We start from the raw sequence: 14,841 nt of genomic DNA on the forward strand, positions 1-14,841 counted from the left end.
GCCAAACAGGAAAAACAACTTCTGGAGTTCACCTATTCATTCCTTGAATGCCTCCCATTGCCTGTCCACTTTCTTCCCTTTCAGTTTCCCAGTCCATCATGGCCAATTCATCCCTCATACCATCATTTCCTTTCTGTCTGTTCTTCCTAAACAGCAAATAACCATCAATGTTTAGTTTCCATCCTTGGTCACCTTGGAGCCAGATCTCGGTAATCCCAACTATACCATACCACCACAGTTATCTGTGCAACTAATTTAACCATTTTATTTCGAATGCTCAGAGCATTCAGGTACAAAACCTTAAGTCTCAGGGCAGCACGGTGGTATAGTGGCTAGCACTGCAGCCTCACCAGGAACCCGAGTTCGATTCTCGGGTTGGTCACCTTCTGTGTGGGTTTCCTCCAGGTGCTCCGGTTTCCTCCCACATTCCAAAGATGTTGGGGTTAGGTGACTTGGCCATGCTAAATTGTCCCTTAGTGTCAGGGGGATTAGCAGGGTAAATACGTGGGGTAGGGCCTGGGTGGGATTATCACTTTAACTGTCCTGTCTGGAGACAATATACATCTCTAATCTGTGCTTAACACTCTCTCCACTCACATTGTCTTTACCTTTAAGACTTGATTATCTGTGAAGATGCGCATTCTAATCATTATTCTGTAAATTGAGTTTGTGTCTTTATATGCCCTGTTTGTGAACAGAACTCCCACTTACCTGACGAAGGAGCAGTGCTCTGAAAGTTCGGGGTGTTTGCTACCAAATAAACCTATTGGACTTTAACCTGGTATTGAGAGACTTCTTACTGGGATTGCTAGGTGCGGGCGCAATGGACCAAATGGCCTTCTGCACTGTAGGGATTCTATGATTCTCATCCTTGAATTCTGTATCATTTTTCTTATTCTCCTTTCTGTCTTTTCCTCTTGTTCTTGATTCCCTCACTCTGAATCCTTATACATTCCCATCCCCTGCCACATTAGTTTAACCCTCCTCAAACAAGTAACCCCAAAAGGATCACTCCCGATGTTGCCCAGGTATAACCAGTCCAGTTTGTACAGGTCCCACCTTCCCCCAGAATAGATCCCAATACCCCGGGAATTTGAAACCCTCCCCCCTCACACCATCCTTTCAGCCACATATTCATCTTGTATACCCTGCTGTTTCTACTGACTAGTATATGGCACTCCTAGCAATCCTGAAATATGTACCTTTGAGGTCCTACTTTACAACTTGCTTCCAGTTCTTATATTTTGCTTTTAGGACCTCATCCCTCATTTTTTAACCCATGTCATTTATACCAACATGTACCACAACAACTGGCTGTTCGCTCTCCTCCTTCTGATCTCTAGCACCCACCTACTAGGACAGGCAAGAGTTGAGGGACAGGTAAAGTAAACCACTTGATTGTGCCCATCTTGATAGCAATATTCACTGCTCACTCATGCCCACTTCAGTGTCACATCAGAAGGATAGTATAAAGTTTATTTCTTATTGTCACAAGTATCCCTACAGCCCCCCCTCACAGTATCCCTGCAGCCCCCCCGCTCCCCCCTCTCAGTATCCCTGCAGCCCCCCCTGCTCCCCCCCTCACAGTATCCCTGCAGCCCCCCCTGCTCCCCCCTCACAGTATCCCTGCAGCCCCCCCTGCTCCCCCCTCACAGTATCCCTGCAGCCCCCCCTGCTCCCCCCTCACAGTATCCCTGCAGCCCCCCCTGCTCCCCCCTCACAGTATCCCTGCAGCCCCCCCTGCTCCCCCCTCACAGTATCCCTGCAGCCCCCCCTGCTCCCCCCTCACAGTATCCCTGCAGCCCCCCCTGCTCCCCCCTCACAGTATCCCTGCAGCCCCCCCTGCTCCCCCCTCACAGTATCCCTGCAGCCCCCCCTGCTCCCCCCTCACAGTATCCCTGCAGCCCCCCCTGCTCCCCCCTCACAGTATCCCTGCAGCCCCCCTGCTCCCCCCTCACAGTATCCCTGCAGCCCCCCCTGCTCCCCCCTCACAGTATCCCTGCAGCCCCCCCTGCTCCCCCCTCACAGTATCCCTGCAGCCCCCCCTGCTCCCCCCCTCACAGTATCCCTGCAGCCCCCCCGCTCCCCCCCTCACAGTATCCCTGCAGCCCCCCCTGCTCCCCCCTCACAGTATCCCTGCAGCCCCCCCTGCTCCCCCCCTCACAGTATCCCTGCAGCCCCCCCGCTCCCCCCCTCACAGTATCCCTGCAGCCCCCCCTCACAGTATCCCTGCAGCCCCCACCCCCCCCCCGAATCTCTGCACCCCCCCCCCACTATCTCTGTACCCCCCCACTATCTCTGTACCTTACCCCTCTTCTAGGGGGTGGGTGGCCCTCCCGCACTACGCTCTCCTCCTCACCCAGGGGGAAGCCTCACTCCTTTCCAACCCCTCTTCATCCTAACATTTCACTCCCCCCCCCCAGCTCCTTCTCCCCGGGACTTGCCGGGGCTGCAGGGCGCACACATACACTCACACTGCCGGTGAAGATGTCCTCTCCCTCCCCGTCCCCCTCACAATCGGGCTCCAAAATCAGGGGCGGCCGCAGCTCATCCGCCATCTTGTGCCTGACAACCACAACAAAACTTTATTGTTCCACACCACGCAGACAGACCCCGCCCCTCACAGCGCAACCCCGTCACTCAATAAAACTTTATTGTTCCCCTCCCTGGGCCAGCCCAAGCCTCGCCCTCTGCCCCACCCTAGCGGCCTGGCCACACCCCCTTCCCCGCCCCATGGTCTGGCCCCGCCCTCAGTCCCACCCCAGCGGCCTGGCCCCGCCCTCAGTCCCACCCCAGCGGCCTAGCCACGCCCCAGGCCCTTCGCCCGGCCCCTCAATAAAACTTTATTGTGACCCTGGGCCCGCCCCCGCCCCGGGGCCAGGCCACGCCCCTCAACAGGACTTTATTGTTCCCCGAGGCGGCGGACAGGTGGGAAGGTGTGGTTTCTGACTGACTCTCTGAGGTAAACTGTCCCCGGGGGGTGAATCCTCTCTCTGCTCAGTCCTCATCACCAAATACTGTTTACAATCCAATTGGGACTTTATTTCTAATCTACATCTGAGTGTATGACATGAACTTGCTTCATAAACCTCATTAATAACACGGCCTGATTAGAATCCCATTCTGTTGTGTGCGCTGGGAATTGGTCGATGGTGTGGCAGGGGTTTGGGTTTCTGGATATTGAACATTTGTTTCATATCCCACCATCAGAGTTTGACAATCGTAATTGCTGTCCCTCAAACATGTAGAATCCGTCTTATTTATATTACTGTCACAAGTAAGGCTTGCATTAACACTGCAATGAAGTTACTGTGAAAATCCCTTCGTCGCCACACTTTGGTACCTGTTCCCTGTCCCTGAGAGAGAATTTAGCATAGCCAATACACCTAACCAGCACGTCTTTCAGACCATGGGAGGAAACCCACGCAGACATGGGGAGAACATGCAGACTCCACACAGACAGTGACCTGAGCTGGGAATTGAACCTGGGTCTCTGGTGCCGTGAGGCAGCAGTGCTAACCACTGTGTCACCGTGCTGCCCCACTGATTGTCCAAACCCCAGATTGTTGTTTAAAAAAACGTCTGCTTCACTCATGTTGTTTAGGAAAAGGACTCTGCTGTCTTGAACCCTGTTTGGGGTTACAATGATAGGACCTGGGTGGAATGTCAGTGCCGAGTCATAGAATACAATCCCAACACTGCAGAAGGAGATCATTCGGCCCATTGAGTCTGCCCTGACAACAATCCCACCCAGGCCCTATCCCTGTAACCCAGCTAGACCCCCTAACACTAAGGAGCAATTTAGCACAGCCAATCAACCTAACTCACACATCTTTGGACTGTGGGAGGAAACCAGAGCACCCAGAGGAAACCCACGCAGATACGAGGAGAACATGTAAACTCCACACAGACAGTCACTCAAAGCTGGAATTGAACCCAGGTCTCTAATGCTGTGAGGCAGCAGTGCTAACCACTGTGCTGCCTGATGGGCTGAATGGTCTCTTTCTGCAGTGTGGGGATTGTATGGTCCTATACGTGATTCCAGATCAACAGCAATGTGGTGCCAGTTGGCTTTTAAAGGCAAATTACTGCGGATGCTGGAATCTGAAACAAAAACAGAAAATGCTAGAAAATCTCAGCAGGTCTGACAGCATTTGTGGAGAGAGAGAATAGAGCCAGCATTTCAAGTCTGAATGACCCTTCATCAGGGAAGAGGCTTTTTTGGACTAGCAAGCCACAAGTCAGGGCAATAAAAGTTGGCCTTATATTCTGAAAATTAGTTTTGTTTTGATACCTCTCATTCTTTGACAATATTCGTCCTTTGAGAAAGTCAAAGCTATGAATTCTAATGTTTCTATTAGATCTACGCACCTTTACTCATTAACATAACCTGGATTGTTTTACATTGCCAAATCAAGGTGATAACATTTACATGAGAAAGAAAGACTCATAAGGTGGCACAGTATTAGTACTGCTGCCTTACAGTGCCAGGGACCTGGGTTCAACTCCCAGCTTGGGTCACTGTCTGTGGAGTCTGCACATTCTCCCCGTGTCTGCGTGGGTTGCCTCTGAATGCTCTGGTTTCCTCCCACACTCCAAAGATCTGCAGGTTAGGTTGATTGGCCATGCTGAGTTGCCCCTTAAGGTCAGGGGGATTAGTGGGGAAATACATGGGATTATGAGGATAGGGCCTGGGTGGAATTATTGTCAGTGCAGGCTCAATGGGCCAAATAATCTTCTACTGAACTGTAGAGATTCTATAATATTCACAAACTCATAACATCCCAAAGTGCCAACAAAGTATTTTGTAGCACAGTTATTGCGGTCAGGAATTAATTAATAATGCAGAATACAATCATGAAGGAGAAAGAGAATGACCGCACAGAAATATTACAAACAGATTCTTAATATTTGCTGCCAGAATTGATAACAAGTACGCTTGTAACCTGTTCAGTCCGTTCTGGACTTTGGAAATTTCTGGACTGTAGAATGACTAACCACAAATGTGTGATCGAGAAAACCCTAAACATAAATAATTACCTGAGACGTAAAACATTTATAACATATTAGAAAGCAGTAATAAAAATTGTTTCACTTATCCAGCATTGTATTTTCATGATTCTACTCTTAAAGTACTTTATGAAAATGGTGCCAGTAGTGTTGGAGGAATGCTTGTTCTGTTCAAAAACATGTTCCACACAATTGGTGCTTCAAGAGTAGTTAGAGTGCATCCATTATTTACCACTGTACGATCCAGTGGGAAATAGGATTTGATATTCAGCAGGAATGTGGAATAATGCATGACCCCTGGCTTCTGAGGAAAAGCCTTTTGGTGGGTTGTTTGCATTTTGAGGTGCCTAGCCCACAGCTTCAATTATTTTACCAAAGCCTGAAAGAGGACCAAGGTATTAGAGAAAAGCAGTGAGTGGAATCCCCCAGGGCTTGTGTTATGGTGGCCATGGGGGATCGTTAGCAAATCTCCCAGTGGGTCTTGGAGAATATGTTCTCCCCTATTAGGTGAGTGGAGGCTTGCCCAATAGGGAAGGAGCTTCAGGGAGCAGTGGGGGGCTTTAGAAACCAGTTGGTCCCAGACCAGCAGTTGGAAGACTCGGGGCTGACCTGCACTCTGTAGCTGCTGAATGACGTTCAGAACATGCTGTAAATAAAGGGTGATTGGTGACAAACGACTGGCCTTGGTAAGATTATTACTCTGGCGACAAAGACTAAATTGAGTTGTTTTCTTCACTTTGGACCATCTATTCTAATGAAACAAGTAAACTTCCAGTAAAAAACATGCCTCATTTTGGTAAATTTGAAGCCTACAGTACAAGCAAAGAAGACTGGGCCCAATACACAGAGTGCATGTGTTACTTTTTTCTGGCCAACAATATTGAGGGTGACGAGAAGCAGAAAGTGATCCTGCATGCAGGATCCTGACCTTCAGTGTAATATCTACCCTGATGCCCCGGCTCCAAAATTGGTGGATTTGGTTAAAGGCTATTATGATCCAGAACCTTCCATAATATTCCAGCCATACTGCTTTAACACAGCAGAGCAAACCCCTGGGGAATTGGTCACTGAATATCTGACCCAGGTTGCAAAAGTTGACAGAGCACTGTGAATTCGGGCCACCTCTAATGACATGTTGTCAGATAGACTGGTCTGTGGAATTAACAATGAGACAGTCCAATTTGGATCTAAAGAAGGCTATTGAGATAGCTCTAACATTGGACAATGCAGAGAAAGGAGCGCAGAAACTACAGGGAATGCCAGGTAGCACTGTCCTCCAACTGGAAGGAGAGGCCTCTTGCAGCGTTCAAGCCTCAACTGAGAGCGATGGTATTGGTAAAATAATTCAGAATCCCTTACAGTGATGCAGCCTGAATCACATCACCAGGCAGTGAAGGAAAGTGAGGGACAGCCTTCAGACTTCGAGGGATCACATCCCAAAAGGTTGTAGATGCCAAACAGTGGATTGTGGTCTTCTGCAAGTGCTTTCGAAGACCACAATTGAGGCAAAGATATAGGGACAGTCAAATTGCGTGCTATTTTGAAAAAAAGCCAAGATGAGTACCAGATCATCCCTTACACATATGCCCACCATCAGGAACAGGGACAATGGAATTAAATCGCATCTCTATCACAAATGTTGCTCCCATAGTGGTGCATTTGTTAATAAATGACCATTAAAAATGAAAGTGGATACGGGGCTGCCATCTCTGTTATCGGGGAGCAGACTTATAATCACCTCCAGGCTGGTATTCAGCTCCTGAACTTAGAAAGCACAAAGGTCAAGCTGGCCACCTACACCAGAAACCATTGCAGATAAAGGGCATCACGATGATCTTAGTAACTTACAGACAGCAGTCAGCTTCCACTCATTGTACGGTGACAAGGGCCGAGCCTTATGGAGAGAGATTGGCTCCAGCACATCAGACTGAACTGGCTGCAGCTTTTCAGGCTGGGCACAGGGGAAGTGTATGAAGTTATCAATAAATACCCCAAAATCTTCCAAGAAGGGATGGAAAAATAAGGGGAACTAAAGCTAAAATTGATGTTAACCCCCATGCTACGCATAAGTATTTTAGAGTGAGACCAGTTCCATGTTCCCTTTTGGAAAAAGATAGAGTCAGAACTGGAACACCTGGAAAAGCTGCGCACATTAAGACCCACATAGGGCTGCACCTGTCCTTGAGCCGGATAATTCGGTCCAACTTTGAGGAGACGATAAGTTTACTGTCAATAGGGTTTCTAAACTTGATAGTTACCCATGCCCTGGATCAAACCTGTCAGGTTAACTGGGGCCAAACATTTTCAAAGTTGGACATGAGCCATGCTTGAATTGGATGAACCTTCCTGAAAATATGTGACAATTAATATACATTAAGGCCTATACGAGAACACTCGCCTGACCTTCAGAGTCTTGTCTGCATGCGCCATTTTTCAATGGTTCTTAGAGAACCTACTCCAAAGATTACCTCAGGTAACTGTGTACCTGGATGATGTTTTGGCCACAGGAACTTCAGAATGCGAACACCTAGCAAACCTGGAACCTTACTGAAATTTCTGGAAGTCAGGTATACCTGAAAAGGGAAAAATGTGTTTTTAAAGCAAGTGCCTATCGGGGCTATTGGGTGGATGGCAAGGGTCTTCATCTGGTGGAGGATACCTCCAAGGAATCCCATGGAATTGGAATTCTTCGTGGGGTTAGTGAATTACAATGGAAGTTTATTCCTAATTTACCTTCTTTGCTGATCCCCTGCATGACCTATGGAGGAAACATCCAAGGTGGTCTTGGGGGATACCCAGCTGGAGACTTTCAATAGAGTTAAACAGCAACTTTTGCCCTCTAATTTACTGGCCCATTTTGACCCCAAAAAGGACCTTATCTTGACATGTGATTCCTCCTCTTACTGGGCTGTGATGGTACAGGCATATTGCTGGAAAGATGGAACAGAAGACTCTACTGAACTCATCTAGGACTCTCTCAAATGCTGAACAGAGGTATTCCCAGATTGAGAAAGAGGGGTTGGCAGTTGTGTTTGCAGTTAAAAAATCCCATCTATAAGTCAACGGTAGACACTGCATCACAGTAACTGATCACAAATCATTACTGGACTTTTTAAAGAAGATAAGGCAATGCTCCTGTTGCCCCTGCCTGGATTCAGCATTGGGCCTTGGTACTGGTGGCTTATGAATATCTCCTAAAGCACCAGCCTGGGACCTGACACTGATGCACTGAGTCTTCTGCCATTGTCCATAAGCCTGACTGCAACGAGCTGTGGAAGAGGTTGTAATGACCCACAATCTTTTGCACACCTTGCCGGTGTCTACAAGGCAAATCAAGGACCGGACACAGAAAAACCCAGTCCTATCTAAATTAAGATAAATATTATATAGGGGATTTAGAGAACAGTCCTCAAATGAACTGAAACACTGTTGGACAAAGAAAGACAAAGATTCCTGCATAATTGACCCTTGTAACTCACTGTACGCAAGTTCACGGATACCCGCACGATGCTCCACTTCTCCAGCTTCCACCCTAAACACGTTAAAGAAGCCATCCCCTATGACAAGCCCTCTGTATACACAGGATCTGCTCAGATGAGGAGGATCGCAACAAACACCTCCAAACACTGAAAGATGCCCTCATAAGAACAGGATATGGCGCTCGACTCATCGATTGACAGTTCCGAAGCGCCACAGTGAAAAACTGCACCGACCTCGTCAGCAGACAAACACGGGACATGGTGGACAGAGTACCCTTCGTCGTCCAGTATCTCCCCGGAGCAGAGAAGCAATGACATCTTCTTCAGAGTCTTCAGCATGTCATTGATGAAGACGAACATCTTGCCAAGGCCATCCCCACTTCTTGCCTTCAAACAACCGCACAACCTCAAACAGACCATTGTCTGTAGCAAACTACCCAGCCTTCAGGAGAACAGTGATCACAACACCACACAACCCTGCCACAGCAACCTCTGCAAGACATGCTGGATCATCGACATGGATACCATCATCTCACATGAGAATACCATCCACCAGGTACACGGCACATATTCTTGCAACTTGGCCAACGTTGTCTACCTGATACACTGCAAGAAAGGATGTCCCGAGGCATGGTACGTTGGGGAGATCATTGCAGGTGCTACAACAACGGATGAATGAACATCGCTCGACAATCACCAGGCAAGACTCTTCCCTTCCTGTTGGCAAACATTTCAGCGGTCGTGGGCATTCAACCTCTGATCTTCAGGTAAGCATTCTCCAAGACGGCCTTCACGACATACGACAGCGCAGAGTCGCTGAGCAGAGACTATAGCCAAGTACTGCACACATGAGGACGGCCTAAACCGGGATCTGGGGTTCATGTCACACTATCTGTAACCCCCATGACTTGCCTGAGCTTGCAACATCTCACTTACTGTCCTGTCTGGAGACAATACACATCCTTTAACCTATGCTTAATGCTATACCCACTCACATTGTCTGCACCTTTAAGACTTGATTAGGTGTAAAGACTCACATTCTAATCAGTATTCTGTAAACTGAGTGTGTGCCTTTATATATGCTGTTTGTGATCAGAACTCCCCATTCACCAGATGAAGGAGCAGCATTCCAAAAGCTAGTGGCGTTTACTACCAAATAAACCTGTTGGACTTGAACCAGGTGTTGTGAGACTTCTTACTGTGTTTACCCCAGTCCAACGCTGGCATCTCCACATAATTGACCCTTGTCCAGGGCAACTTCTCATATTTATGGAAATTGAAATACTTGGCATGTCAGGCAGTATTTATGAAGTGAGAAACTGTGAAGTTTACCTATAGACTTGACTGTTCCAACACACTCCTAATTCAACCGTCTATAAATGTCATCCAAAACTGCTGCTTGTGTCCTAACTTGTGCCATGTCCTAGTTACCAATCAACTTTATGCTTGCTGACCTATATCAACTCTTATCCCAGTGTTGCTTCAGTCTTAAAATTCTCACCCTTGTTTTTAAATTCATTCATGGCCTTGTCCCCATCCTATCCCAGATATCTCCTCCAGCTCTACTGCCCTCTGAAATGCCTGTACCCTTCTGCTTCTGGCCTTTTGAACATTCCCAATTTTAATCTCTCCACTCGCCATGCCTTCAGCTGCCAGGGCTGACTTCCTTTCCACCTTTCTTTGTCTCCCAGTAAGACACTCCATAAAACATACTTGCTGTCCTAATAAAAACAGAAAATACTGGATAAACTCAGCAGCATCTGTGGAGAGAGAAACATGGTAGTGCTTCGAGTCCATATGATCCTTCTACAGAACTTTTATTTGCTGTCCTAATACCTCATGTGACTTGATGTTATATTTTACTTTATAATGCTGCAATGAAGCACCTAGGGATGTCTTATTTTATTTGAGGCACTATATAAATGCAAGTTGTCATTTCACTGTAGATGCCGCTGACATTGACCTGTCCGTTAGTGGGTAGGTGTTTCAGAGCTGCCAGTAGATGGTGCTTTCATTCCTTGTTAAAACAAAACAGTTAACTAATTTTACATCAGAAAATGCCCACAGCCAAACATCGGAAAAACATTTACAAAGCATTTAAAATTGCTGTGGATACAAGCAGCCAATTAACTGGAGACGGGATGGCGTGGAAAAGCACAAGTTCTAACATTTGAAGAATGAAATGAAAGAGTTGTAATTAGTGCCTATGGGTGAGGAAGGGCCAGGCTGTTTTGAGTCTGAGCTCCTGCATGACTCCAGACTTGGCCCATTAGTTTGTCTAACTCCTACACAGGTATATTTATAGCACGAGCAGCGGGGAAAGTGCTTTAACCAGGACCTTCTCAGCTTCCTGCCAAATCCACAATCTTGATGAATGTAGCGCCTCCAGTTTTGCCATCCAATGTCCAGTACAACTGAGTATGTTATGGAAAATACATCATCTAATTTGGAGTGGAATCTTCTTCTACCCCTGTGAATCTCACTGAAATTTCAGTGTTGAATACACTGCAGATTTACAGATCCTGAGGTGCTGCACGATATCCACATTATCCACCATGAGGATGACTATGAGGCAGCGAATGGCCTAGTGGGGAGAGAGTTTTTGTACCAGATGGGTGAGCATCTTTTATTTTCTCAATTCTCGCTCAGCCCCTTCAGTTTCTATCCTCCTTCCTCATACCCACGCTCAAAGACAGAGTTGGGGTGAGTATAGATTTCCATTGGATTGCTTCATGATTACGCTTGGCAAAATATTGCAGTGGTTTGCCATTGCCTTCAGCAGTGTGGCGGGCCAGGAAACTCTCCCATTCTTCATTGCCTGCCACCCAGCACATTGGAAGGATTTACAGGCTGATAATTGACCTGTTTGGCCATGCAATGAACACACCTGTGCTCATTGTGCCCTGAGGTGGGAGTTGAACATCGGAATTAGGAGCAGGAGTGGGCAGTTCAGCCCTTTAAGCCTCCTCCAACATTAAACATGATCATGGTTGGTTTGATCCTGGTCTCAACTCCACTTTCCTGCCTGCTCCCCATGGCCCTCAATTCCACCTTTCATCAGAAGCATATCTATCTCTTTCTTGAATCAGTTGATTTATTCTGCCTCCACTGTACTCTGGGGCAGTGAGTTCCACAGATTCATAACCCTCTGAGAGAAATTGTTTCTCATCCCAGTTTTGAACCTACCTCCTCTCACTCTGGGATTTAATGACCTCGCTCGGGTGAGGTTTGTAAAATCCTGCCCGAGGCCAAGGGAGAATTCTGTTCTGCGAGTCATGCCTGCTCCAATTCCGGGATGGGCGTGGTGGTAAAATTCCAGCCTATATTTAAAACCTCTTGTTCTACACTGTCCCACAAGGAGGGAACATCTGTTCAACGTCCACCTTATCAATCCCCTTTAGCATTTTACATACATCAAACAGATTCCCCCCTCATTCTCCTGAACTCAGACCCAAGCTATTCAACTGTTCCATATATATGACAGCCCTTTCATCCCCAGAATCAATCTGGTGAACCTCCTGTGAACTGGCTCCAATGCCACCACATCCTTCTTCAAATAAGGAGACCAAACTGGACACAATATTCCAGCTGTGGTCTCACCAACACCCTACACAATTATAACAAATCTGGAGCTTCCAACTCAGAGGTAGAGACTCCCATTTCCTTTCTGTAATGCTGCTATTTCTGAGAATTATTCCGTATTTGTGTCTTATTAGTTTGCTATCGTCTATAACAATTTCATATATTAAGCTGACCTTTCTCATAGAATCCCTAGAGTGCAGAAGGAGGCCATTCGGCCTATCGAGTCTTCACTGACAACATTCCTACCCAGGCCCTATCCCTGTAATCCCACATATATTTATCTTGCTAATCCCTCTAACCTACACATCCCAGGACACTAATTTAGCATGGCCAATGCACCTAATCCACACATCTTTGGAGTATGGAAGCAAACTGGAGCACCCAGAGGAAACCCAGTCAGACATAGAACATTACAGCGCAGAACAGGCCCTTCGGCCCACGATGTTGCGCCGACCAGTTAAAAAGCAATGACCCTCTAACCTAAACCAAACCCTTTCCATCCATAAACCTATCCACGGATCTCTTAAACGCCCCCAAACTAGGCGCATTTACAACTGCAGCAGGCAGGGCATTCCAATCCCTCACCACCCTTACATGGGTAAAACGTGCAAACTCCACACAGACAGTGACCCAAGCTGGGAATCGAACCTGTGTCCATGGCACTGTGAGACAGCACTGTGCCACCCACAAGGGGGAACACTTTTAATTGTTATTTTCATATTTCCTACAGAGAACTATTGAACTCAATTATAACTGACTTTTCTCACCTCGCAGCCTCCAGATTCTAGCTACTATTGATAGCTTGAGAATTCCATTGATGAGAATGATAATAGGTTTTCACATTCCTATTAATCCAGGTGCATTTTGCAATGTAGAATTCGATTGATTCGAGTTATTATTTATTGCAATTTCTGCTCCCCCACGTGAACTTAATTGGTAAAAAATATGATTTCTTTTACTAGAATTTGCAACTTACGGATAATTACATCAATTTTTAAACCATCGATGAACTGTGATCAAATGCCACAGAGTGACTTATCACACTCCAAATCAGCTGGATTCCTGTTACTCCAATTCATTGCCAACACTTAATAATGTTTTTAATTCAGCAACAATTTTTGTGTAAAATTTCAAGAATGCAGAACTTTACAGAGACAAAATAGTTCATAAGATGTAGGAGCACGATTAGACCATTTGGCCCATTGAGTCTGTTCCACCATTCAATCATGGCTAATATGCCTCTCATCCCCATTTTCTTGCCTTCTCCCCGACCCTTCAATCCATTGCCAATTAAAAATCTGCCTAACTCCCCCTTTGGGGTAGCAAATTTCACAGATCCGCAATCCTTTTGGGAGAAGTAGTTTCTCTTCAACTCTGTTTTAAATTTGTTACTCCTTATCCTAAGACTATGACCTCTCGTTCTAGAATGCCCCACAAGAGGAAGCATCCGCTCCACGCCTAATTAATACTTTATACTATTAAACTAGAAAGAGTGCAGAAAAGATTTACTAGGATGCTACTAGGACTTGATGGTTTGAGTTATAAGGCGAGGCTGGATAGACTGGAGCACAGAGGGCTGAGAGATGATCTTATAGAGGTCTATAAAACAATGAGGGGCACTGATCAGTTAGATAGTCAATATCATTTCCCAAAGGTAGGGGAATTAAAACTCGAGGGCGTGGATTTAAGGTGAGAGGGGAGAGATGCAAAAGTGTCCAGAGGGGTAATTTTTTCATGCAGAGGCTGGTGAGTGTCTGGAACAAGCTGCCAGAAATAGTAGTACAGGTGGGTACAATTCTGTCTTTTTAAAAAACGTTTAGACGGTTGCATGGGTAGATGGGTATACAAGGATATGGGCCAAATGTGAGCAACTGGGACTAGCTTAGGGATTTAAAAAAAAATGGCATAGGCAAGTTGGGCCAAAGGGCCTGTTTCCATGCTGTAAACCTCTATGACCTCTATTTATCCATGCCTTTTATTATCCTATATACCTCAATTTGATCTAAACACAATCGTTTTTCTGATGTGATGATGATCTGGGATGAAAAGGAACGGATGATTATCTGACCCAGTGTTTTGCAAAAAAAAAGAGGAAATGTTTATAATTTTCAGTGTGATATTGCTGTTTTCTTCCAAAAATAGGGGCGGTGGATATTTCCATCCTCACAATTTGTTCTAAGCACCATTTCCATTGCTTAAGATAAACATTAGATGGAGATGATATTATTTCTCACACTGCCATAAAAACTGTGACACATTCTTTAAAAATAACAAACCGAAGAGGAAAATGCTCCAGAGTGCAATGTGGTTGACTCTCAACTGCCCTTCAAGGACAACTAGGGATGGGCAATAAATGCTGGCCAGCCAGTGACGCCCATGACCCACGAAAGAATTAAAAGTCCTGAGCATTACCGACAACTGTCCCCCCTCAGGTAAGAAGTCTCACAATACCAGGTTAAAGTCCAACAGGTTTATTTTAGGTGAGTGAAGAAGGAGCGACATTTCGAAAGCTTGTGCTACCAAATAAACCTGTTGGACTTTAACCTGGTGTTGTGAGACTTCTTACTGTGCCACCCCAGTCCAACGCCAGTATCTCCACATCATGGCTCCTCAGGTCAGCTAGGATGACATTGAACAGGCTGAATGGCCTCCTCCCGTTCCTACGATATAGATCAGCTGTGCCCAACACGGTCAAATAGCCCAAATCGCCCTGATACATGAAGGACGACCCTTTGAGCAGAGGAGGGGGTGGCCACAGACTGGGACATAA

At 46.4% G+C, this 14,841-nt stretch overlaps 1 protein-coding gene across 2 annotated transcripts in view; it reads right to left on the reverse strand.

The window, feature by feature from the left end:
* The window catches only part of LOC145360829 (sorting nexin-1-like), a 43,563-nt gene extending 40,993 nt beyond the window's left edge, over positions 1-2,570 (reverse strand). Inside the window, exon 1 of one of the 2 annotated variants that reach the window (XM_080216318.1) lies at positions 2,475-2,570. In XM_080216318.1, the coding sequence (XP_080072444.1) occupies positions 2,475-2,558 (84 nt within the window). In that variant the 5' untranslated portion in view covers positions 2,559-2,570. Of the gene's footprint in view, positions 1-2,468 lie in introns of both variants that reach the window. The other variant, XM_080216317.1, reaches the window with a different exon arrangement.
* Between the last annotated feature and the right edge of the window lie 12,271 nt (positions 2,571-14,841).

Source organism: Carcharhinus amblyrhynchos, chromosome 32 (genome assembly GCF_965287045.1).
Source record: "Carcharhinus amblyrhynchos chromosome 32, sCarAmb.v2.hapA, whole genome shotgun sequence".
In the NCBI taxonomy this organism is placed as follows: domain Eukaryota; kingdom Metazoa; phylum Chordata; class Chondrichthyes; order Carcharhiniformes; family Carcharhinidae; genus Carcharhinus; species Carcharhinus amblyrhynchos.